The following is a 27152-nucleotide window of genomic DNA, read 5'->3' as shown; positions in this document are numbered from 1 at the left end:
GATTGCAGGGGGCGCTGGCGCTGCTGGGAACGCTCTTACTTCGCTTTTTTTTGTCGACTTGTTTTGGTCTATTCGATGGGAAAATGTCCGAATTGGAAGAATATCGGGTGAGTCCTTCTTTTCCCACTTTCATTGTAAATATAACAGTTGCTGCACCGCTTATGTTAGCCCTCAGCAGCTTCCCACGAGCGCTCGTCGTTGGTAGTTGATAAAAATGAGCAGTCCACCTGTGTGTTCAACGAATTGGGGATCTGATAGGCTTAGCAGTGGTTACGGCTGAAACTTTACAAATGTTTTTGCGATGACTGTTGTCTGTCAATATATTTATGACGCCAGCGATTAATTATAACAATGTTGAGGCGACGATAGCGTCCAGCGGCAGTAATTTACGGCTACGCTGCGCGCCTTTGCGTCAGAGCTCTTGACGCCATTCCGCCAAAGCAGGAATAAAAAAGCAACTTGCAAGACGCTTGAATGTTTGTTTGGCGGGTGCGAACATCAAGTATCGTGGTTTCATGCAGCAGTTGATTTGTTCGTACAGCTTAGCTGCAGGTTTCGGTTTTGCTGCCCTATGCAAAGCTCCCGACCGTTCGAGTTTCTTGCGCGAGTGTCGCGAAGACACCACCGTGGTGAAGAGCCACGGACTCTGTTGACCTTTCCCAAGGAGTACAGGCCTTTCCGCGTTTGCGCTTGCTGCAGTACTTCTTCAGATTGAAACCTCGTCATACAGGCACCATGACGGTAAGCTGTCTAGAAAAGTATGTCCGGACATGTTGGTTGCTTATGAAACCGCATGAGAAGTTCCCTCGATCACTGTCAGGTTCGGTCGTTTTCCTCGCTTATGGGCCACCTACGGATTCTTATACATAATTACTTACGTGTCTGCCGCATTACGCGACATCAAGTAGAGAATTTATTTATTTCAACCGTCAGTGCCGCGGAGGCACTTCTGTTGAAATGCTTGCACTTTCCTCGCTGCCGTCCATTTGCGGTGTTCCCGTGCCGTTGACGCAGCCGTCAAAGCGGAAAATTTCCGGCGGGGAAGAACCGTTAACTCGTAGCCAGGCCGTCTGCACTGCGTCCGGGTATTAGCAGAGGAACGTGGCTCATGAATGAAATAGCTAACGGTTGTGTTCTTTCAACCCGCCCGAGATGCTGAGTGTCGCTGTAGTGTCCCGTTCCGCCCAACTTGCAGGCCGTTATGTGGCCCGGCATCGTCTCCGCGATGGCCCACTGTGGTTGCTTTGATGCTAGCGCTGCTGATTACTACTTAACTACGACGTTTGTTCTTATTGACAGGCTTGTTCGTGTTAACTGGAGAACTTGATTTTTTATCATGAAACCTGTTTACAAAGTTGTTTCTTTAGACGCCCGGTACTGTGACGGAAGTTCTGTACTTCTTCGCTCAACAAACGAATCCCTACCTAGCGAACTTTTGCTTTTATTATTATTGCACACCTACAACATGCAACGTTTGTGTCCAGAAGTAGCGTTTTTCGCCCTCTCCGCACTAAGCTAATTCGTTTACCATTTTAGTCGCGCTTTGTTAAACGTGTAATGCAATGGTGCTGTTAACGTGGCTTCGAAACGGGAAGAGGCGCCGCGGGACCCGGCTCAAGCGTTCCGCTCGGTCGTTTCAGGAGTGGAGTGGAGCTTCGTTTCACTGGCCCACTTCCATGTGAACCTTACGCATCATCCCATCTTTCTGCACACAGTTAATTCGTTGAGATAGTAGTTTTTCTGGTGCTAAGTGCTTAACGCAACGGTGTCAGTGTGGTTGACGTTGCTACGAAATTGCAAGAGACAAGGAACGCAGGAGCGTTGGAATGCTCCGTTTCATTGACCCACTCGGGGGAGAATCTCATAGTACGATCGGTTTTAGACTTGTGGAATGCCAATGTTAATGGAGTCTATTGGCTTTATGCTGATCTACCTAGTGCAAGGCCATTTTCTTGGTTCGCCTTCTAGAGCTCATGATGGTTTATCATAGCGTTTTTCGACGATTTCTACAGCTGTCCGTTCCTTGAACTGGCTAGTGATGTTTAGTTGCTGGCATGTATTTACAGAATCGTATAACTGTGCTCTGAGCTGGCATTGTCAGTACAAACCGATGTGCTGAATGTTATTGAGTTTCCCTGCTGAGGCTGTGGACTGACTGTGCTGATGTCCGGATGATCTTGATATTGTGATTCCAATGCGTGGTTGTGGTCGTCGCATTTTTCTGGTTTTAAACTGCTAAGACACTTCTGTAAAGATCTTAACCTTAGTTTGTAAAATACCATCAGTAGCTCCTAGGGCTCTACAGTGTGGCTATGAAAGCATAGCCAGGTTTAGCTTTGTAATTAATACCCAATTTCTTAATTAATTTATTCATTCATTCATTTATTGCAGCAAATAAGCCAGAAAAGTCAGCTTGTTCACTACTTCTGTCATCATCTAGCATAGTAATTGCAGGCACCCTTGACACTGTCATGAAGTTCACACTGAGGTTTTTACCAATCTTTGGCAGTTACCTGACAGGGAGCTTACCACTGTCGTTCAAAAGAAAAGTGTACAATCATTGCATTCTACCGGTGCTAACATGTGGGGCAGAAACTGCGAGGTTAACAAAGAAGCTTAAGAACAAGTTGAGGACCGCGCAAAGAGCGATGGAACGAAAAATGTTGGGCATAACATTAAGAGACAGGAGGACAGTGGTGCGGATCAGCAAGCAAACAGGGATAGCCTATATTGTATCTGAGATTAAAAGAAACAAATGGAGCTGGGCAGGCCATGTAATGCGTTGGGTAGATAACTGGTGGACCATTTAGAGTTACAGAATGGGTGCCAAGGAAGGGAAGCGCAGTCCAAGATGGCAGAAAGCTAGGTAGGGTGATGAAATGAGGAAATTCGCAAGCGCAAGTTGGAATTGGCTAGCACAAGACGGGAGTAATTGGGAGGTCGCAGGGAGACGCCTTCATCCTGCAGTGGACATAAAAAATAGGCATGTGATGATGATGACCTTGGAGTCTGTGGTCATATGTATCCTGTTAGACTTGCTGGCTGTAATTCCAAAAAAACAAGGCCAGTAACTGTTTGCTCAGATGTTATTTGCCATTTTTGGCTCTTTAAGTCCCCATGAAACCAACAATTCCGTGGTAGACAACTTTACTGAGGTATCTAGTGCCACTAGACATCTTTAAAGCATGCATACAGACAATGCATTTTCCATATTTTTCATAGTGTCCAAAGAGCAGAGCAGCAGTGCTGTACAACATGCTCTCAGTCTTTGCACAGAGTTCTTTGACAGTATCTTGAGCACCTTTCTGCATAGCAGGCATACATCTGAATAATGCCCACTGCGGTGGCTTAGCGGTGTTCTGCTAAGCACGAGGTCACTGGATCAAATCCCGGCTGCAGTGACCGCATTTTGAGGGGGGCGAAATGCGGAAGTGCCCGTGTCCCGCACATTGGGGGCACGTTAAAGATCCCCTGGTGGTCAAAATTAATCCCCCACTATGGCGGGCCTCAAATTTTTTGCACATAAAACCCCATAATTCAAACAACTGAATAACCTGCATTGTGTTCAATATATGTCATCGAACTGAAGCATGGGGATGCTGTTATCATAGATTCAGTACTAAAGCAGTCTTTTCATAAATGGGCGTCCATCAATCAATCGAAATTACACACTACTGTTGGAAGTAATTCTTATCAGCGATAACATTTTCTCTGTGCACTGGGGTTAGTCGTAAAGCTGCATGCAATAAACTTGTGTAGATACAAACTACAATATAAGACAATTGTAACATACAAAGGTCACTTTACTGGTCACAAGCTCTCTTGCACCCAAACAGCACTAAGTTATTCAAACAGGGGCAGCGTATTTATATGTCCAACAACTAAAGCACGCAAAAATCATTTTCTACACCAGTGGTCAACCATAATTTATGGATTGTGTAATGCACATGTCACAGGAGCAAAGTTAATGGCACTATTTCCCTGTAGCAGTAACTCCACATGGCAATAGTGAGCTGCCACAAGAGTAACTTTCGTGGTATTCAAACTTGGTGCCTTTAGTGGCTCTGTGACATGTTAGAGCATCGAATGCATGAATGCAACTATTTGTTGAAAGAAATACCTGTTTCGTGACATAGAAACCATCACTGTTATGTTTTCACTGTTCACAAAATCACAGATTCAATTTTGTCTTTTCAACCACGTCAACATCAGATATAAAAGCAGTTGACAAGAATGCTTTTAGACAAGCAGCACCTAAGAAAAGGCAAATGGCTGAAGCATACATATTATATTTTGATGGCCTTTGGCACTCTTAATGGATAAAAATGCATTTATATTAAAAAATCACAATTCCAAGCTAACTTCCCAAGACTTCATGTATCATCATCATCATCACGGCATTTTAATAAAACGTCAAACGTGCAGGTGTGTCACCAGCTTTATGAATAATAGCATTAAAGGAAAATGAATGAGAACCTGGTAATTTAAAGAAACCACTGACAAACAATTAACCGGATAACCTAGTAGATGGCCATTGTATCTCGTGTTGAGTAGATGTCTGCATTTACACTTCGAGACTGGGTGTAGTACCGTATCCCCACTAGTGGAGGTATGCACATGACTATGTATACTTTGTAGATGGGAAGGCAATACTTTAAACTGCTTTTACACTATGCTTGCAAACATATAAAGTGCAAAGGAAAGGCAAGATACAAATTGTAGCTATAACAGAGGCCTGAACGTGAGAGCACTAAGTGGCACCATATGCTGACGAACCATTCTTGTGGTTAAAGGGACAATGGCATGGTGCTTCTATTATGCTCAGGTTATCATTATTATTGAGAATAGAGGGACCAATATGGTTATACAGTCGAACCTCGATATATGGAACAGCGCGGTGATCACAAAATAGTTCAATATATAAAATCATGTAAAAAGTGCATCAAAAACTTATGCAAATCAATCAATGAACCAAAGGCGCGATCGGGGATCGCTGTTTGGAGCGCACGGTCGATTGCACCGTGTAGGCCGCGCCTATTTCGTCAGCTGCACAAAGTTGGCACAGTCTCCACAAGCAATAGGCCATTGGCGTAGGAGTGCCAAAGCAGCTACAGCCTCAGTTGTAGTCAGGAGCCAAGCCACCTTGTCTGTACACCGCTACGTTTAAATGGTACCCTCGGCGCAATCGATGTATGCAGCTATAGTGTGCAGCAGTCGGGAACGCCCATCGCGCCTGTCAACAGAGCGTACTTGGTCTAGGGTGGCGGAGTTTGATATATCCATTTTATGTCCGACCCTTGAAATAAAAAATTAAAAATGCAAGCGCTTTTCCAGGTGATATAGAAAGTGTTCGATATAAGCAATAATTTGATATATACGTGTTCGATATATTGAGATTTGTCTGTACATACAAAAAACTGGGTTCTCACTGCACATATTAACTTGAAGTTTCAATTGAAATAGCTGCCTCTTAGCCCCTCCCACCGACAGTGACCGCTATTTTGGCATTAATTGTGTGAGATCAGAAAGTGCGGGGTCACCATTGTGTCCACTGCTACACAACAATCCAAAACCACATCTGACGGCTTGCTTTGTGGACTCTGGCACCGATTGATGCTGCAAGGGTGTCGCCGCTGAATTGTTCCCTCAATTCTCGCACTGGCACAATAAATGCAGCACTAATCATAGAATGCTTACACAAACTATCTCGGGCCATTCACCAAGATGGACGTTCAAGAACAAAATAAGACATACATGGTCACAAAGACACATTTCCAGTACTTGCAATAATTTCGAGTGGTTGCAGTGCATGGCATTTGAGATTGGCTTCTGTTACTCCAAGGGAGCCGTTACTTAGAGTGCAATTAATTTCTACACCAGTTAATATTCCCCGACTGCTGTACGGTTCAACTACAATGTAAAAAATGATACAAATCTTCTAGGGAACTGAACACGCTCGAATTGTGACAGCTCGCTGTGGGATTCACATAGATTAACATGCAATGCATAAATCAAGCTAAAGAAATGTGGTGTCATGGTCCCTTTACAACAGCTGTGACCGACAGCGCTCACTTGATGTTGCACCCAGGCTGCGCAGGCAACCCCAAAGATGCTTTTATCAAATATATCTTATGCAGCCTTTTTTTTTTTTTCATCCCACGTGCTGTGCCTCGCTATCACAAGAACTTCCAGTGTACATTTTCCGCCAGGCCTCCCAAGAGGTGACAGTTGACGCTCTGACCGTACGCTACTGCTTCAAACGTGGGTTGTGTTTTTAACGAACCCAGATGTGCCATAGCTCTTCGCAGGATACATGTTTTGAACATGCGCAGACAGCTAAGAAAGCAGAAAGCTTGTTTTGTATGCTCTTCTCGAATTCACTTTTGATATTTTCTCGCTTTACGTTATTGAGAAGAAAGGACAGTGTTGGGCTTCGTGTACTCTACCATGCTCAGTATGAGCTACAACATGTGACCGCTTTGCCATGTGCTTTCACATTGTAGCTCATACTGAGCACGATATTACCATCGTATGCCTGGGTTTCACAACAGTCTGGTACCTGTAGTTGTTGTCCATGAAGTGGTTTGAGCAAAGCAATCCTTAATTTGGCTGTCATCAATTTGGACTCAATGGCTGCTTAGCTAGTGTCCATATTTTGCAGAACTTGTCGTCCCTCAGGGTCAGTTAGCATAACGCCAGTTGTCCAATGATGCCATTGCCCTACTTTTAAGGGCAGGCTTTGGCAGTATGCGTTGTTCTGTCTCTTTAATGCATCTCAGTACAAAAGTACCGTGAGTGAACGCTGAATCTTCAGGCGTGGGAGCACTCAGGAGAAAGAGAAACAGACTCCAGTTATAAAGTGAGCGAGCAGCTGATGCCTCTTGATGATGAAACGAAGGAAGAATTGAAGGTAAGCTCGATGTAACGGCACTGTTTGTTGCTCGGTGCAGTGAGCAATTAGCTGGGATGAACAAATTACTTGTTGACCACACATTCCTTCCAAAAAACTAGCACATTGTTCATTCCTTGTGGTTGATGAGCTTTCATATTTGTCGCAAATCTCAGTAGCCATGTTTTTATTCAGAATTCCTTTAGAGGGACACTAAAGATGCACAGCAAGTTAGGCTGGATTCAGGTGATTAGTCTGGAATACTAAATATGTGAGGCTCACTGTGAGCAGGTGCTTAGCAAGCCATAAAACATATAAATACTCCACTCCATTTCATACATAGCATTGCATGTTGTGTATGAAGCAGGTTTTTAAATACCAGCCCATCACAGTAGCCTCATGCGCAGGTTAGCGTGGCCATGTGTGAGCATACTACTTGACCATGAAACCCGTAGAGTGATACATTTTATGACAGAACTTCCGGCGTAGCTTCCATAGCACTGCATGATAAGTATGAAATGGTGTATAAAGGTCCACCTTCAAGTTACCGCACCAGCACACTGTGCTGTCATAAAGGTTGACACCATCTGCTTAAGGTTGGTCAACTTTTCATTAAGGAACAAGAATTGCACTGTATTTTGAGGCAACGAGAAATTAATTCTTGCAATATTTCATAACTTTTTTCAACATAGAAATGGCCAAGACATGCAAAAATCTTTTAAGATCGCTTAAATCACCCTGGCACAACATCTTAGTTTACAGCAATATTAAAAAGGGGAAAGTATGGCATTCGTTTGTTACCACTGGTAATCAACCAGATTCTTTCAAATTAATGCAGAAAAACATCCTGAATTATATTGTCGGTGTATGTTATTTAGTGTTGCTCTTTATTGCCCCTTTAAGGAACCTAGGTCCATTTAATGCCACTAACCTTGCCTATGTGACATGTGTGAGCTTGTCATGCATTTGATTTATAAACCCTCTTATTGTTACAACCCATGCGGAAGGTATAGCCTCAGCCTCGGAAAAATTTAAACAAAATTTTGTTTGCATATGCATTTATTTATTACACTGTAGCAACATTTACTTTTGGTCATCAAGATGAGATTGTGATATGACGTAGCAATGCTAAAGACGAGAAATTGATTTACTTCAAGAATGGTTATGCATAAGTATTGTGCTGAATAATAACCCAGGCCCCTGCGGATTATGTATACTGGAACTAAAGCTTCCTTACTTATGTACCAGTTGACTTGCTAGTAATCCTCTTGGGTAACTTCTGCATTATCAGGTGAACCAAACAGTTTTGATTTTAGAATAAGGTCTGTACCGATTTCATCATCATCAGCCTATTTTATGTCCACTGCAGGACGAAGGCCTCTCTCTGCGATCTCCAATTACCCCTGACCTGCCCCAATCGATTCAAGCTAGCGCCCGCGAAGTTCCTAATTTCATCGCTCCATCTAGTCTTCTGCTGTCTTCAACTGCGTTTCCCTTCTCTTGGTACACATTCTGTAATCCTAATGGTCCAACAGTTATCTAACCTGTGCATTACATAACCTGCCCAGCTCGATTTCTTTTCTCTTGATGTCAATTAGAATATTGTCTATACCCATTTGCTCTCTGATCCAAACCACCCTCCGTCTGTCTCTTAACGTTATGCCTAGCAATCTTCATTCTATCACTCTTTGCATGGTCCTTAACTTGGTCTCAAGCTTCTTTGTCAGTCTCCAAGTCTCTGCCCCATATGTCAGCACTGGTAAAATGCACTGATTGTACACCTTCCTTTTCAATGACGATGGTAAGCTTTCAGTCAAAAGAGTTGACAGAGAGAGAGAGTAAAACATCTTTATTAATAATATTTGAATGGCGAGAGCAGTGCGGCAGGAACCCTCAGTCCAGGGTCCCTAAGATGATTCCGGCGATGTTTTGAGCCCGTTGTATCGCAGCTCGGAGGACCTCGGGAGGTCCGTCGTGGAGGACATCGTCCCACAGCTCTTTGTTGCGTGGGGGGTAAAGGAGAGTTGGCAATGGAGGAAAGAGGTTTGCAGTGCACTCAATCGTGACGAAGATTGTGGGCGAGCTGCCACAGCCAGGGCAACGATCTGCATAACAGTGTGGGTAGAATTTAGTGAGAGAGACAAGATTTGGAAAAGTTGTGGTTTGTAACTGGCGTAATGCCACTGCTTCCTCCCGCGAGAAGGACGGCGGTGGTGCGGCGTGGGTGCGACGAATGCATGTATAATGACGGAGTATGTCTTTGTAATGGAGCAAGGGATCCCCCCACTCTGAACTAGTCGCTTCACCACGCCAAGTCGCCCGGAGGGAAATTTCTCGGGCAACCACATGTGCGCGTTCGTTACCCGGCAGCGAGGTATGACCAGGGGTCCAGAGTAAGTGAATGCGGGGAGGTGTGGTTGGTGTATTTTGCGGAATCTGTTTGAGAATTTGGTGCGCCGCTCTCGGGATGCCATGTCCTGATAGGAACGCCCGGCATGCCTGTTGCGAGTCCATCAATATATACACTTCCTCGGGAACATGGATGGCGTATCGAATTGCAAGAGCAACACCGAGAATTTCTCCGTAAGCGGCATTTGTTCCGCGCATTGCAGCAGAGTCTCTCAGGGATTTGGTGCCATCCAAAACTACCGAGGTATAGCCCTCTTGAGTGCGTGATGTGTCCGTGTATAAAGTATGTGTTTCCGGGATGTTTGCAAGCATGCGGCTAATGTATCGTACACGGGCTTTGCGCCGCCCTTTGTCATGCTTGGGGTGCATATTACGTGGCAATAGATGAATACTTAGTGCTTGGCGTATCGCTGACGACAAGATCGTTGAACGGGTTTCAGACTCAAGGGGTGGGACAGAGTATCCTAGCCGTGTGAGAAGATGGCGGCCAGTAGGAGTGAGTAGGAGGCGCTGGCGATGGCTGACCCAATGTGCCTCTAGCAACTCGCCTAGTGTGTTATGTGTCCCTAAGTTAAGGAGACGGCGTGTGGAAGTATAATTCGGGAGGCCATGGGCCAGCTTCGTTGCTTTGCGAATCATTGCGTCTATGCGAAGTTGTTGCGCTTGGGTCAACCGCTGAAATGGGAGATGGTATGTAAGGCGGCTGATCACGCATGCCTCCACCAAGCGCAGCAGGTTCTCTTCTCGAAAGCCCGAGCGCCTGTTGGAGACCCTCCGGATCATGGCCAGAATTTGCTCAATCTGTCTGACAATGTCTGCCATATGTGATCTAACCCATTTCTATTCTATGAATTTCCTTCTCATGATCAGGGTTCCCTGTGATTAGTTGACCTAGGTAAATGTACTCCTTCACAGACTCTAGAGGCCGACTGATGATCCTGAGCTCTTGTTCCTTTGCCCGGCTATTTATCACTATCTTGTCTTCTGCATATTAATCTTCAACCCCACTCTCTCACTCTCTCTGTTAAGGTCCTCAGTCATTTCTTGCAACTCGTCTGCATTGTTGCTGAATAAAACAATGCCATCGGCATACCGAAGGTTGTTGAGATATTCGCCGTCGATCCTTACTCCTAAGCCTACCCAGTTTAATAGCTCGAATACTTCTTCCAAGCACGCAGTGAATAGCATTGGAGAGATTGTGTCTCCCTAACTGACCCCTTTTTTTATAGGTATATACACGCTTGTGTAGAATTGCACGCTTGTGTAGAATTAAGGTAGCTGTAGAACCTCTGTAGATATTTTCCAAGGTATTTACGTAAGTGTTCTGTACTCCTCGATTACGTAATGCCTCTATGACCGCTGGTATCTCTACTGAATCAAATGCCTTTTCGTAATCTATGAAAGCCATGTAGAGAGGCTTAATGTACTCAGCGGATTTCTCGATTACCTGATTAATGACATGGATGTGATCCATTGTAGAGTATCCCTTCCTGAAGCCAGCCGGTTCCCTTGGTTGACTGAAGTCCAGTGTTGCCCTTATTCTATTGGAGGTTATTTTGGTGAATGTTGAAATAATACTTGAGAGTAAGCTAATGGGCCTATAATTTGTTAATTCTTTAACGTCTCCCTTTTTGTGGATTAGTATAATGTTTGCATTCTTCCAGTTTTCTGGGACCCTTTCAGTTGATAGACACTTCATATTGTTGTGATCTGCCGTTCGCTCTGTGACACCCTTTGGTCATGGCTCGCACAATTATGGGGAACAGGCTGACGGCCCCGTCAAAATGGTTCTCGGCACAGATGGATTATGACCAGCGCGGGAATACCTTGTTCAGGAGAGGTTTGAGCAATTAGCAATGATACGGCTGTCACCTGTCAGCAGCACAACCTAGTGTGCCCAAGCCGGAGACGCGGTCAGTGCGATGATCCGGCCATCACCTGTCAGAATACGATCGGAGTCAGCGGAAAGGGCAACCTACAGGAATGTGTACCAAAATAGTTGGACCAATAGCCTATGTGGCTAATAGCTGGTCCAATACACAAAAGTACATATACAGGTCAACCAAATACACATCTGCTCATTGAGTAAGAACATTATTTACATGAACAAGTACCTTTTTTTTTTTTTTTTTAAGGAAGAGCTATTACGTTTGGCTAGACAAGAAGCGTTTACTTACAAGATCAAAATTTCTGGTTACTTTTATTTCCACAGGCACAGTGTGCCAAGTTATAGCGCCAAAGAACTCTAATAATCGTTCACTGTATACATTGCTGCAATAAGGAAGTTTTAAGTTACAGTTAGTTGCTTGCTTGGTGTTTGCACGTGGGAAGTTAAATATGGTGTTGGGTAAGGGAAAGTTGGTGTTGAGTATTTTGTGAACTAAACAAGTGATCTTATAATTTCTTAACGCCGTGAAAGCAAGAATACGAAGGTCAGTAAACTGAATGCTAGTTGTGTAATGAACAGTGGAAAATGTTATTATTCTTGGGGCACGTTTTTCGGCCTCCTGACACTGGATTGGGGGAAGTGACTAAACAATGGTCACGCAAGACATAAAAAGAGCTACGGACTGCGGGTGTGATCAGCAACTACCACTTCATCATCAAGTTTTCTGTATTACTTTGCATTTTCTTGTACATATGTAAATATATAAGTGTTTGTCAAACATCCTGAATATCAGACCCAGCCCCACGTTCACTCACCCCTAAACAAGGAAAGAGGGTCTCATGTCTTCGAACCCCAGTCGCAACAGTATATAGAGCCGCCAGTTTTCCAAGCATTATGTCTCCTCCATCTTTGATTAAATCGACTGTTATTTAATCTTCTCCTGCCGCTCTTCCTCATTTCACGTCTTGAAAGGCCCTTCTGACCTCATCGCTAGTTATAGGAGGAGTTTCTGTATCCTGTTTATTACTGTTTCTAATGGAGGTATCCTGACTCCTCTGTGTACTGTACAGGTCAGTATAGAACTCTTCCGCTGCTTTTACTATACCTTCAAGATTGCTGATGATATTACCCTGCTCATCTTTCAGTGCATACATCTTGGTTTGGCCTATGCCGATTTTCCATGTCACCGATTTCATATTGTGTCCATTTTTTACTGCTTCCTCAGTCTTTCTCATGTTATAATTTTGAATATCTCTTATTTTCTCCTTGTTGATCAGTTTTGACAGTTCCGCGATTTCTATCTGATCTCTTGAGTTGGACACTGTCATTCTTTGTCGTTTCTTTATTGGGTCCTTTGTTACTTGGGAGAGCTTGCCTACTGGTTGCATCGGTGCCTTACCTCCCACTTCAATTGCTACTTCTGAAGCCAGCCTAGTTGCGGTTTCATTTAGTGCCTCTATGTCATCTTGATCTCTCTGTTCTAAGGCTGCATATTTGTTTGCAAATGCCAAACTGAATTGGTCTGCTCTTACCCTTACTGCGTCTATGTAGGCCTGTTTCTTCTTGACCAATTTTACTCTTTCTCACTTCAAATTGAGGTGAATCCTAGCCCTCACTAACCTATGATCTATGCACTTTACCCTGCCTAACACTTCTACATTGTGCACTATGCTGGGATCGGCAGAAAGTATGAAATCAATTTCATTTCTTGTTTCACCGTTAGGACTTTTCCAGGTCCACTTTCTGTTGCTAAGCTTCCTGAAAAAGGTGCTAATTATTTGAAGCTTATTCCTTTCTGCAAATTTTACCAGCATCTCTCCTCTAGCTTTCCTAGAATCGACGCCGTAGTGGCCAATTGCTTGTTCACCAGCCTGCCTTTTCCCCACTTTTGCATTGAAGTCACCCATTACTACAGTATACTAAGTTTCCACTTTTCACTAATTCAACATCTTCATAAAACCGATCTACTTCCTCATCATCGTGACTGGATGTTGGTACTACCTTTAATCTCTACCTCTCAAATGATTATAATTCAAAAATTTGTTTAAGTAAACCAAATGATGAGTGAATCAAAAACAAGATGTGTGTTGTATCGGACCCAAAATAAAAATATAGCACATGCAGATCGTGTTATTTTAGGACCCTACAGTATCGCAATATAAAAATTGATTAAGACCCTTTGCGTTACCTTTTCCGAACACGTCATGGAATGACTATGTTCGGCAATTATCTCAAAGCTCAGCAAAACGCGTGGCATTCTAAACCGCAACTGGCACTTGCTACCATGTAAAATAAAAAAGCTTCTGTATAATGCACTCTTTTACTCGCAGCTCTGTTACTGCGCACTAGTGTGGGCTAACACCACTGCAACTAAACTAAACTGAATTGCTTCAGAAGAGAGCTATTCGTGCCACAGAAAACGTGCCTTATGTGCAACACACAGCACCACTCTTTCAAAAACACGCAATAATGAAGGCTGAAAATATATACCTATACAGACTTGTGCAGTTACAAAAGTGCTGTCCAGTGAAGGCTTTTTACGTTTCTAGAACACGCTAATCTTATAGAACTTAACAATGTGTATCCTTTCCGCTACAGATCGCCATGGCACATACTTTCCTCGCGCACAACCCACGGAACAGAACAAATTCGTCACACATTACCCTCATCACTAAATTACATGGATCAAAGACACATCGACGTTTTAACCCTACTCGTAAAACAATTTTTGAATTGTTCATGTGATTGACTTGATCAGCATGAAGTCAACTTCTTTTTTTACAACATGCGCACTTATGTGACTGTTGAAAAAATTTTCCTGCTGTATAGTATTTCAAACGTTTCCTTGTACGAACTTGTAAAAGCCTTGTTTATGTTGCTACCTTGCTCCTGTGATTCGTGTTTGTTTGTTTGCTTGCACGTTTGTTTATTTCAACGGAGTGACCAGAGCCTTGTGTCATGTATTCTGGTATCCCTTTTGTGTATGGCGTTTGAGTTTCGGCAGTTTCTGTATTTCTTTTACCCTTTTATTATTACAATGGCAAAGTGCAAGCCTTGTGCATTTTTATTCGATGTGCTCAAATCAATGCTTATAATGAACTATTGCCACTGGAATATATTGTATGCTTGCTTAGGTTTTTACTATATTTTGCTACGACTTCTCTTCATTGTGCAAGCATATTTTTTTCTTCTCCACATGCTACCACTGCTGTGTACGAGTGGCTGGAGCTTTGTCAAGCTGCGAAATTGCAGCTTCTTTCTCCATCCACCTTTTTTTTTTTTTTTGTGCTGTACATAGCACAAAAAATCAACTTTCTTGATTGGTTAATTGAAATCCTTAAATTTCTTTTCAGCCTGTTTTTGGTTGGCTAACAAAAGTTATTCATTCATTGGTGCACGTTTTGTAATGATCCTTTGCACTTTCCATTCTTTCCGCCCTCCGTCAATGGCTCAAGCCATCTGCACTGCTGCTATTTTTGCCAAGATTGGCCGTTCATTTCAGTAGGTGATAGGAAGAGAATGGAAAATTAAATATTATCAAGTACTGTCACTTAAGACATTGAATACAGAGTGGTGTCTGCTTAGTAAACTCGTGTTCCTTAATGCACTCATGATTAATGCACTCAAGTAGCACAATGCACGGCCTCTTTTGGCTCTCCTTAAGGACTTCATATTAGTTTATTTGCTTGCATTAAAGCAAATGGCTTTCTTTGGCTCTTTCGCCTGTTTTCATGTTGCAGCAGTCAGACTTTCTCCACCGATTCAAAGGGCATGTGCTTTTGCGCAACTGAGTCTATCGAGTTGTGTGGTGCGTTCATTGCAAATACTAACTGCCTCTTTGAGATGCACATGCTGGTGCATGAAAGCTTTGTGATATCTGATGGTTTAGGTGCTGTCGTCAGTGGTGGCACTGTGTTGTGTTTCTCCGCTGCTTTGGCTGTCGATTGTGGGTCACATTCTTACCGAAGTTTGGCGCGCATCTCTTGTCGAGATGCGCCACTTTGTTGTGCCGGCACGTCATGCACCAACTTCCTACGATGCGCGAGATCTGCACAATTTTAAAGTGGATGATCAAAGGGGTATCTGGCCTTTGTGGAGTAAATGAGTGGAGAAGAAAGCGAGGTGCACGGCTGCTGTTATGCCATCATCTTGTTAAGGGTGTGTGAATGTTCTAAACTTTTGAATAACAAATCAAATAGTGTGCTTTTTGATTAGCTTTTCAAGTTGAATAGTTGCTATTCATAAATATTTTCTGTATACTGGTATATTTCTAAATGTCAATCATGTTAAGCATAAAATTGTAGCAAAGGTACGGTAAATTTTGACCCCCATGGTCATAATATAGACATAAAATACGAGAACTTGCATGGGGGAGCAAGATGTGTCGCTTAGGTAGCCATACTTTAATTTTTACAGTGATTATTTGCACTCTCTGAAGAGTCCCACATGCTAAGAAACAACTTGCTTGCTTCTAATAATTAATCTGTGCTTTTAATAAATGCTTTATAACGAACTATGTCATGGCAGAAACTTGCTAACCTTAAGAATACTAAGATCTGAACATCGCTTTATATTGTGATGACTACGTTCATTATTTGAAAACTATTTCATATTCACTTCGCTTCTGACACTTCGTCTTCGATTCAATCTCAAAAATCACTATTCACACACCCCTAGTTGTCGTCGTAGCATTGTGATCAGGCTGTGCGTCGCTTCACCATTGTCGCGCTGCCATAGTCTTCATCAGCAGTACACTTCGCTCTCAAACTATTGCTAGTATGTTTGATTTGGTTTCTGCAGTCTGCATATGGTTGTTCGCTTGCTTAGACATCATCACGGATGGCTCCTGCGTCAATTTTTCTTGTACAGTTGATTGAATGATTTATTCAATTGGTTTTATGCCCAAATAGGCATGGTTGAGCTGTGAGAGACTGCACTAGGTGGCTGTGGATTATGGCACCACCCAGCATTCATCACTCAGAACCAAAAACATTACTGGCATTTTTTTCATGTTAGAATGGGGTTACAGCCAAGAATCAAACCTGCAACTTAACTATTTCCTTGTCATGACGCCATGTCATATGGATAGCTTGAGTAAAGCTTTTCAACATGCAGCTGCACATTGACTTTGTGACTCTGCAAGCAACATTAAAAACCGTACCCACATTTTGACTAGATTTGTCAATATAGGGGTACATTAAGGGGTCTTGAGAGATACTTTAACAGGAGGTGTAGTTGAAATTGGCCTTAAGTCTCACTTTTTCAAAGTCAAGCAATCCGAAATGTGCTCTCTAAATGGGCTGCAGGATTTTGATTGACTCGAGAAGTGGTCGGGACTCTGCAAGTTATGTTGGTATCCTCTGATAGCAGCAGTGCTTTAACGCAAACTTTGTTAGCGCATGCGCTGGAGTGCATGTCTTAATTTTATTTTCCGGCTGTATAGAGTGCAGTTTCGTATAGTTTTTTCTTGTTCTCATTCAATTTAAGGTTTTAATAGCCTATGTACAACATATTAGGAGAAAACATTCCCTTTTGTGTGGAATTTTCACTCTCACAGGAACGTGCAGTCAGTTTCAGCGTGACCTTCTGCAAAGGCTTTACTAGCCATATGATCTTTCGCTGCCTTCGAATTCTTTTCTCCTTAAAGGGCATAGTATATTAGTACTGTGGCAGGGGGAATTTTTATGTAAAGAAGAATGAGAGTCTTCAACGGAACACTGACATATGTTTTGCAAGACGTGGAAACCCTGTCGCACATTTGTCGCAAGCAAAAGGGGACAGCACGTTTGATGGTTGCGAAATATGTATTTTAATTTGATGTTATATTGGTCTCGAAACGCTGCACCTGGCGTCATCGACAACACCGTGATGTCACAACACAGCAAAATTTGCTGGCATTGTATAGCAACCAGGCTAGGTATGATGGCATCACTCCTTTAAAAAAAAAAAGAAAGAAAACGTTGCGCACATTTGTTCTGGCTGCTCTTGTGGGAACGAAGCGAGCCTGTCGTGTGTCATGAAGCTTCCACCCTCTAGGTACCGAAGCCAGAAGTGGTTCATAGAAACAAGTATCGTAGTAAATTATTAAAGGGCGTTCCCACGCTTGCTAGTATATTTTAGGGGGTTTACACCATCATCTAGTGCAAGAAAAGGGACAAGTTGAAAATCTCGCACCAGTACTTCGTTAACACAAACGTCTTTCATTGTGTATTCAGGTCATAGGGCACATGTCACCTAATTCAAATGTGGTATGTAGAGACATCATCCAAGCAAGCAGCCAGTGAAAGCAGTGTTGCGATAGCACTTCTTTAAAAGTCCTTACTGGTTTGGGAGCAGTTCTTTGCGCAAGATAAGATTTCACGAAACCTTTCGTAGTATTTTATCGATCAGTCCGTTATTTGGCCACTATCAGCGCGTACACAGAATGCTGCGAATACAGCTTCCATCGCCACTTTTTTTCTTCTTTTGATTATTACTTTTTTTTTTCTTGTAACGTCGCCTCTGGCCCTGCAAATCGCTGAATGGGGAGCTTTAGGTTAGGGGACGAAAGCGGCTTGCATGCGCAAGAACTAGGGTCCACTTCACTGCGCATGTGCAAATGCTTACATATGGGTCTGCGCATGCGCAGTACCGTCGCCCCTAGTTCTTGCGTACGGAAGCCGCTTGCGTCCCCTAATCTAAAATTCGCTAGCGTTTGTGGCTACGTGTCCTGAACAGTGTCCATATTTTTTTTTCTCTACTCTCCTACGAGATGGACAATTACTCTAAATCAGGATGCCTCTACATTGGATTTTTTTCTCTCGGAAACACCGTTCTCGTATCTTATTGCCCATTGTCTTCGGGAAATGCGAAACTCGCGATATGTTATATACGATATATATCTAAGGTTCTGCTATGCATTCTTGGTTGGGAAAAAAAAATCATTTAGAAAAAGAACAAAAACACGCTGCAGGGTGCTTGCTCTCTCTCGCTGCAAGCTGCGGCTATTTCTGCCGCCAAGGTCACCTTTCTCCTCTCTCTCTCTCTCTCTCTCTCTTTCTCTCTCTCTTTTCCTTTCTTTTCATTTTTTATTTCTTTGACGCACGCGAGCACGACTGCGGCGATGCTGCCGCGCTTTTGTTTCCTGCACGCGCCCCTGCTGTCGCGTCCACGTCGACACGCTTCGTGTTTAGGCTTAGCTGAGGCGCCCGACGTCCGCACGTTGACCTTGCTAAAATATTTAACCATTATCAGTCTTCTTTTGTAGCATAGTGTGACCGCCGAGTAGTCGCCCTGCAAGATGAGCCAACGTGCAGTACTAAAAGTTTGCCGGTGTAGATTGCAGTGCAACGCACTTGTTTAAATTGATATTAAGGGGACTGTTAAGAAGGAGATGTTTTTTTTTTTTTTAGTTGGATTAGTAAAGCGTATTGTATTCCAAGAGCTGAAGACTCGACGTGACAAGTTTCAAACATTACTGAACCACAAGGACCCAAATACGAGGAAATACATTGAAATCCGTGACGCCATATTGACCTTACGATCGTGTGGTTTCGGCGTGAAATAAAAAAAAAAAGAACTTCGATCACCTTTTTTTCGAGTAATGTTCTTTTTCTTTATCACCCAAAGAAGAAATATGGTATTAAAGAAAACATGAATGCTTTGCCCGCCTATACCTCAATTTAGAGTTGCTCTTTATAAACGACTCCCGTTAGAATGAACTGAAAAGGGATCGTGAAAATCTGTTCGTCATATCAGAATTTCGACTTAACTGGAGGTTTTAATTTGTAGGCTATTATCTAAATTATATTGGAACAGAAGAATATTTTTCTCGGCAACAGCTGCACCGAATTCGGTGAGGTTTGTTACATCCAAAAAAAAAAAAATCAAATCTAGTGTGTATAAAAGCAGGTTTTCTATGTAGGCCGTCGACTTTTTTAATATAAAAGTTATTGAAGCTTGCAAAGTTTCAAGAAACGAAACTATAGAGTTAACTCTGTAACTTAGCAATAATAAACAGTATCACAATTCTGTAAACTGCAGCTAATAGCACATCTGAAGTGGGCGAAATTGATGTGTCATACACCGCTCTGAAACATACCACTGATTGTAAACATGTGAACACTTTGTAAACATTTACACTTTCACGTAAGCTGTTAATTCATATATCAGTGTTTGTCCGCTTTGGATGCTTTAACGAATGAAGTTTACCTAATTGCAATGTCTATTTTTGGTGCGGAGTTACGGATTTGTGAACTTCGTGCTTCTATTTTTTTTTACTTATCTATTTCCGGCAATTTCTAAAAGAAGTTCCAGGTCCTTAAGGTTAGCTCTACGTCTCAAACGCAACAAATCTAATTGAAGAAAATTGTCATAAAACCACTTCTGCATATTACATGTATTTGAATGGGGAAGTTAGTGTTGGTCCCAAGCTGGAAGTTTCTTCTTAAACAAGTGATTTTCAAAATTCAAGATCCACTATTCGTTCTGCGCCCAAATTTTCACGATACGCAACGCAACAATAAACGAGACACTGTTAAACCTTAGAGGCAGATGAACAAAACAAAGTGATATTGTCTGGATATAGATTGTCTTTACGCGCTGTTCAACATATTAACCAAGAAAGTAATCGGCGGTTTGCAAAATAGTGAGCGCCACCTGTCGGACAACAGACGAAACTGCAGCGCTCTGCGCGCGAGAGTATATGTGGTCAGAAAGTGAGTTTCGTTTCTCGGCTTCTGCTTGGCCTCTGCCGCGGCAGCGGCGTGCGTTCTTCACTGCGGCAAAACATAATTGAAGGCGCCGTCACTCAGTTCCCGTTTTCGTTCATGACATGGGCCACCGGCTTCTCGAAGCGTACCATTTCATCGTTCGCCATGCTCACCGAGGCTTGGCACTGAAGGAAGAAGATAAATATATAATGTATTTGGAGGTTGCTCTGTTAACTATACAACTCTATGTTACCTTAACCGCGACATAATTGTCCAGGCGCTAAAACGCTCACGAAAATAAACGCTTCATGACTAGCTGCGTTTTAATCGCAAGCGCGTCGTCTGCTGCTTCGACAACCGGGAACTAATGCCTACCGGCTAGAGCGATCGGCTGTTTCCGACAAAGTCGGTGGGCCGAGCGTGATGTTCCGCTTAGGAAAGCTTACCATACTAACATGGCCCATCTGCAACAAAGTTTCACAGAGCTGTTTGTCTTACGATGTCCCTATTTCGCGCACGGTAAATACAGGGAAGTCTCAAACGGCGCGCCGTTCTCTCGACTGCATGCACTAACTGCCACCGATGAAGACGGTATAAGCCTTGCTCGCGGGCCATGGGTGTCGCCGGTTCCGAAGAAGCTTCTGTTAGCAGTTGACCGCATATTTTTTTGTGAACTCTTTAACACGTGCATGCATAGTAAGAAGCTAAATAAAGATACATTTGGACATCTGTACACCGTCGGCAGCAAAGAGCAGACCAGGCGGACTGCGTCGCACGGTGGTCGTTGCGCGCTGCCCGCTTGCGAAACCAACTGCCCTCGGATGGTGTGTATCGATCACTTCAGTGGTGTAGTGCTGTGCACTGATTGTCATACGAGGCGCACTTTCGTCATCACTTTATAATGTTTTATAATAATATGTCAGCGACAGCTGAGGGACACCATTGCGCTTTCGCAAGCTCTGTCCGTCCTTGTTATCTTAGGCTTTCCACGTTTCCGGCAAAATGCGGCTTCGTTAAAGGGCGTCTCGAAGCGTGCGGGCCGAAATAACGTTGGCGCTGGCATATGGCGATTCAGTAGCCGCAAGTAGCGCGATGTTTAGAACCTGCTCTGCTAGGTGCGAGGTTGTGCGGTGTAATGGAATCTCTGGCAGTCACTTATCCATGCTGCTTTCCTCGCCGGATGGCTTTTCTGGGACTGAAACCGAAATAAACTCTTGCTCCGTTTGCCACTGAAGCGACGTGTGCACCCATGCGCAACACAAGTAGTCGGCTCTTGCCGCGGAGGCCGAAGCGTGCCAGGGGGTGTTCGCATAAAAAATTGGCTGTCCGCTGTCGCGGACAGCCGATCTTACACTCCCCTGGCACGCGCCAGTCGGACCAGTCCGGCTTCTAGCTTTGATGTCTGCGTTGCCGATTTGGTGTCCTTGAGACGCCGCCAATAATGCGAAATAATGACACGTTGTTTTCATTAGTAAAAACATGATCGAATAAATATAATTGCGTCGAGCCGCCAACTTGCGATGCTAAGTTCAGCACTACCGCGCCCCCCGACTGCTGCCGGCACGCCTAGGGACAAGCGCATACAACGCACGCCAATAAACTCGTCCGTAGTACCTAGGCATAATCGTATTTTCAAGGAGCAAAAGTCCTCACATTTCCTCTCTCGCACCTGCTCTTACTCGCGCATGCGCGCAAACGTCCGTGGTCTCCGCAAGTGCCACGCCCCGCTGTACCTACTAGCATTTGGAAATACGCTTCCCGGCCAGGTGGGCTTAGCTTCAAGAATCCCGGGTGTTAACCGGAGCTTCGTATTGCGACGCCTCTCATATTCGAGACTCTGCTTTGCAACGTTATACTTTGTTATTGCAGTGTTGCTGTTTGAGATCGCGAAGTCATGTTCACTTTGGGTACGGATGCGCGATGAAAGTTTATATAATAAATGAATAATCTGCAGTTGCCATGCAACATGACCACTCTTACCGGCTGACCCTAGCCACCGCAGTAGTCGTTAGGGCCGCTCGCTTTACGCTCGCGCGAATGCGACTTTCAAACTCCGGATTCGTTGCCCAGGTAGACATTCCGCCCAGGATGGGTTTGTCTACGTTTCCAAATGTTTGATTAACGGTAGAGAATTTCCGCTTTTGAAGTTCGCCCTAGTGCAACGTTGTTTGCACGAAGGTGAAAACAAGAGGTCTCGCTTCTCTTGCAGGAACTCTCATATGTTCTCAGCTCATAACAACGAGGCCTTGATTGAACGCGCAGTTTTTGTAGGAATCGTCTTCTGTCGTTTCAATTTGCTTGTTAATAGCTACAGAACAGCGCGAAAGACGGTGCACGTATATGGGATCCAGCACTGACTCGTTGCCGCGAAATTTATTCACTAACGCTGAACCCCTGACCTCCTTAAAAAGCCAAGCTTAGTGAGCTTTGCAGAGGCTGCGCGTTTTAAACAAATGACACAGTGGAAGGCTCGTTCGCTTATTGACCACCAGCTGTCGCGATACAATAGTCTCATAAATCTCTCTCGCGTTGCATTGTCCAACTTCCAATATAAATATAATTAACGCTCGGGTTTTTAAGTTGAGTGATTAGTGAGCCGCCAAACGCGCAAACTCCTTTGTTCAGAAACCGTTAATTCTCTGCGAAATGCCTGTTGAAACATCCAGCAGATGTTTTACTCGTAATTTTACTCCTTTATGACAACGATAGCTGTTGGCTTTACAAAAGTTGATGGGTCTTAACGTGAGTCCCTGAGCTTGCTCCAAACTAAAGAAAACGTGGCCATGGTGTCTGCAGTAGGCTGGCATTGAATGTTGCATCTTACCTCGTATACCCTCCTCCCCTTTTGCCAGAGAGAGTAAAAAAACGTAAAGAAAGAAAGTCCACTCTGCAGTTTGCGTTGTTCTAGGAGTCGTTAGCCCGGCGTGGTTCCTCGTAACGCGATTAAGCTGCGCCGGTTTTTCTGCCGTTACCGCGTGTGTCGACGTATTCCTGCCGTGTCTGCGGCGGTCTCATCCCTCCGTACCGCCAGTGACCTTTGTTTATAGTCTAACATGGTGAAAATGGAACACCCATGGTTCGAACATTGCTGGCGGGTGAGCTCCTATATATTTTTTTCTTCGGTGTTTTCGTAGCGTATAGGCGAACGCGCGCTTCGTGCGCATGTACCGCTCAATATGCGTTCCACCAATCGCGCCGAGAGCTTCGCGTCGTGCGCCGTGCACAGCTGCATGCACTTTCAAAATCGCCCGAGGGCCTTTCGATCCTCCGTAATCTCCGGTGTCGCACGGGCATTTCCCGTCGCGATTGAGCCCGATCGGGATGGTATTTCTCGATCGCAATTGAATCCTCTTGCGCTAGCTTTTGGAAGTGAGCCTATCGCGATCGAGTAATTCGATCCCCATCGGGATATGAAATTTCGGGCCGTCCCCATCCAAAGTTTGCACTTTTGTGAATGCCATTATTTGCGAGTGATCAGTAGTGGTCGAACAAGAGATGTGGATGCGCTCAAAGTTTCCACAAGGGGACCTGTCTTCATCAGGGTATTAACTGTTTTCGAGCGCAGCTATTAGGCGCCCGTTGCTGCGGCGAGCGTCGGTCTCGGCGCAACCGAGCGAACGAACACAACAGCGAAGGATGAAAAAGCGAACGCGGAGCGCCAGATGAAAAAAAAAAAAGACGCGAGCCGCTGACTGCGGACACCAATGAGAGCGGCCCCATCGGTGTCGTGCGCGCGGGAAACTGGTCTCATGCGGACCCGCCCGACCGCTCGATGCCTACTCGTATCTGGTCTTAGCCGGACCGTTCGTTTCGTACTATCATCTGCTGGCGTCAGCTGTCGCTGGCGCTTGGCCGGTTTGCGTGGTTTGGTCTATTTCGCGCTTGTTTCGATTTTCATGGTTTGCGATTGTTTTGTAATGTGATTGTATACACCACGCGAATTGTGTAGTAGTTTCTGGAAGCCAAGCGGCACCAGCGATTACACTGGAACCTCGGACAAGTCACGTATAAAAGCCGACGCGCTTGACCCGCAGATCCGATTTTCGACGATTGCCGACTCTGCTACATGTTTTTATCAAAGTGTTTGCCTCAATATATCGCGGAATGAAAACGTGCAGAGCTACGCTCAAATTTCGCATTATGGAGTATCGTAATCGTCGGGGAACTTTTCTAATAATACTGCTAAAAGCAATTGTTTCCACGGTTTTAGGACAAGTTTCTTTGTATAGGCGATGGCCCCAGTATTGCTTCCATTTTTGCGATGTACTATTGCAGTGCGTAGCACATTGCGAGGGTGTTCAATCGACACCGCAGTTTTCCGGCACTTCACATGTGACAGGCTATGGGTGCCGAGACTGTGATGTGAGCGAGTGTCGTGGAGGGACACGCACGCATTGCGTTCCTGATTGCCTGACACTGGCTGTAGCTTTCATTACAGCGCCAGGATATTGTGAATCTTAGCATACGATGAATCCTAAAGCTGAAACGGCGCATAAAAGCTCGAAACTTGTTCCGGAATAATGCCAATGTTTCAACTAGCGGTCTTTGTCAGGGCCTCTCCGTTCACTTAACATAACGCGGTGTATACCTAACATAATACATCAGAGATAACTTGGTAACGAAAGAAAAGGTTTAGTGGAGACGAAAACGAATAAAAGTTTCTATACAAAAGGGAAAAGGAACCACAGCGAGCAAAGGAGTGTGAAACTCCGTTGCTCGGTCTGCAGTTTTTTTACTACTACCTTTTTTTTTTTTTTCGAGGTGAGACATAGCTTGGGGGGGGGGGGTGCATTCGCGCTACGGGGGAAACTAGTCGAACGCGGCCACTTAGGAACGGGAAAAGCGCCGAGAGGCATTAGCATCGGGGAAAGGTATCGTTACAAAATCCCATGGTTTCACTAGGCTGGTCTTAGATAGCGAAACCATTTGAATTTTGAGCACCGGTGCACGCTAGCAGGACGTCGGTGTCCTGCAATCGGTAAAGCCTCTTGCACCGGTGAAAGTTTTTTTTTTTTTTCTTCGCACAAGAAACCACAGCCTTAAGCGTTGTGTGTAACACATTTATTTAAGGCAATATGTTTCAAGCGTGCTCGGGACCTTTCACTTTCCGCTGATATTCCGACTTTTTTGTTGCTGTGAGTTGCTTGAGAGTGCAGCTCTACCTCCCCTTCGCATGGTCGTGTATTCGATAGCGGTATCCATACATGGAGCGATGTTTGGCGCCGCTGTGGCAGCATCGGTACGGCACCTTCGACATGTAACGTACTAAGACTTGTTGGTCGCTGCGGCTCGCATGCTGTTCTGAAGTTTGGGGTTCCATGGGTGGTGCCGTTCCAGGTGCCACGAGGAAGAGAGGTCCAGAGCGACGTCCGACCGATGAGAATACGAGTTTCGTGTTCAAATTTACACGATGATGGTTTACAAGAACTGGTCCGTGATTCTCGGAGCATACTGTGTACATGCCAAACAAAGTCTTCACCATGTCAATGTCTTTTCATATCCCGAGCCATTTCACAACATTCAAGCTCCCCTATTTGAACAGTTAATGATTTCCCTCTTTCCCTCGACGAGGGAATTCAATGTCCTTCTCGGCCAAATGGAACTATCGCACAGTCTGCAAAATCCCACCCATGGTGTCGCACCACCCTGCCGGACTCTGCCTCTGCTGTCCAACCTTCGACCCGCCCTCGATGCGATGAAGATGCAATTTCATGTGAAACCGGGGTCGACGCTGTTCCCACGAAGTCGTCAGCATAGGATCTTTGCAGCAATTAGTAGGCTGCACATGGCCGATGACCCCCTTACGGTTTGGGGTCCCAGAACTCGCCTCGTTCGGCAGCTCCGGGTTGTTGGAACTGACGACGACGCGACACATAATAGATTGTCGATTGTCTTGACTTGACTTGACGCTGGTTTCGTCTTCAGCGCTTTGGCCTCGAAAAGACGATGAAGCGTGAAAGGTATTTCATAGCTGCACGCTTGCCGGTGCGGATCCTTTGTCCAGAAGGGCCGCTAGGCATAACAATGCACATGCAGCACTCGAAGCGCGCGATGACCGACCAGAGCCACGCACAAGCTTTTGCCGCTGCCCGATTCTACGAATGTAGCATCCCGACGCGGAATGTAGCATCCCGCGTCGTTTGGTACAGTTTTATTTATTTTCGTTGTTTGCAACGCGCCGAAAATTAAGCATTACAGTGTACCTTTCGTTGCGTCGTTGAAGCCATTGCGTGAATGGAAATCGGCGCAGGAAATGCGCTGGCGTTATTGAAGTGCCGGTGGTGCAGGCGTGCGTGTGCCGCCTTGATGGTATTTCGCTATATTAAGAACGCAAAGAGCAAGTGGCCAGCACTGTGACCTCATTTCTTCTAACAGTTGCGACCCATTTTCCTCGCAGCGTCCCACGTTGTGACCGCTTTCATCTTATCGACCCCATACCGCCCATACTATCCTTTCTTCCCTCCAATCTGCGACATGTTCCACCACATCTTGTTGTTTCGCAATTCTCTTCCAACCTCCATTGGAAAATGGAGGTTGGAACGTCCCGCTGTCAATGTCCGTTCCCATTGTTTACGCGTTTAAGCCGTCTCATTGTCTCGACGCTCCGTGGTAGCCTAGTGGCTGTGACTTTGCGCTGTTGAGTTGGAGGTCATGGGTTCGATCTCGCCCGCGGGGGCCTCATTTTAATGGGGTCGCGTGATATGAAAAAAAAAAAAAAAACACTTGTGTGCTTTCAGATTTATGTGCACGTTGAAGAACTCCAGGTGGTAAAATTTTTTCTCGGGTCCTCCCACTACGGCGTGCCTCATAATCAGGTCGTAGTTTTGGCGCATAAGAACACGAGAATTAAAATATCTACGCTGCAACGACTCAACGGCGCACTTGATCAGACTGCAAGGTTCGTCGGTACCCGTTTAGCATTCAGTACTCATCCATTATTAGTCTCGTGAGTCGCCATTGTGCAAAGTCGAACATGGGCTCACGATGACACTGACTCATTTCATGTTCCTGGAGCATCATCCCTCGTTGCACGTTACACCAATTCACGCGAACGTGATGGGCCAGAGAGACAGGTGTGGTGCGCTGCACCAGCACTCGTGTGAACAGGGTTAATCACTCGTGTTAACTGGGAAGGCAGGACGTAAAACTTGGGCGCATAAAGGAGCCGGTGTACTCACAGGAGCATTTCCGTACATTTCGTTATTATGAGAGGTAAGCTGGCTACCAGCCCGTATTAAGCGTACTATACTTTCTGGTGGCGGAATGTGGGGCGCTA

At 44.7% G+C, this 27152-nt stretch overlaps 1 protein-coding gene across 2 annotated transcripts in view; it reads left to right on the top strand.

The window, feature by feature from the left end:
• LOC126541604 (E3 SUMO-protein ligase PIAS2-like) overlaps positions 1-27152 on the top strand; it is a 164571-nt gene continuing 137419 nt past the window's right edge. For both annotated transcript variants that reach the window (XM_050188446.2, XM_050188441.2), the window contains exon 1: positions 1-107. In XM_050188446.2, coding sequence (XP_050044403.1) covers positions 84-107 — 24 coding nt within the window. In that variant the 5' untranslated portion in view covers positions 1-83. The remainder of the gene's footprint in view (positions 108-27152) is intronic.

The sequence above is a fragment of the Dermacentor andersoni genome, chromosome 2 (assembly GCF_023375885.2).
Source record: "Dermacentor andersoni chromosome 2, qqDerAnde1_hic_scaffold, whole genome shotgun sequence".
In the NCBI taxonomy this organism is placed as follows: domain Eukaryota; kingdom Metazoa; phylum Arthropoda; class Arachnida; order Ixodida; family Ixodidae; genus Dermacentor; species Dermacentor andersoni.
Note: the sequence above shows the minus strand (reverse complement) of the source record. Positions and strands in the feature narration are given on the sequence as shown.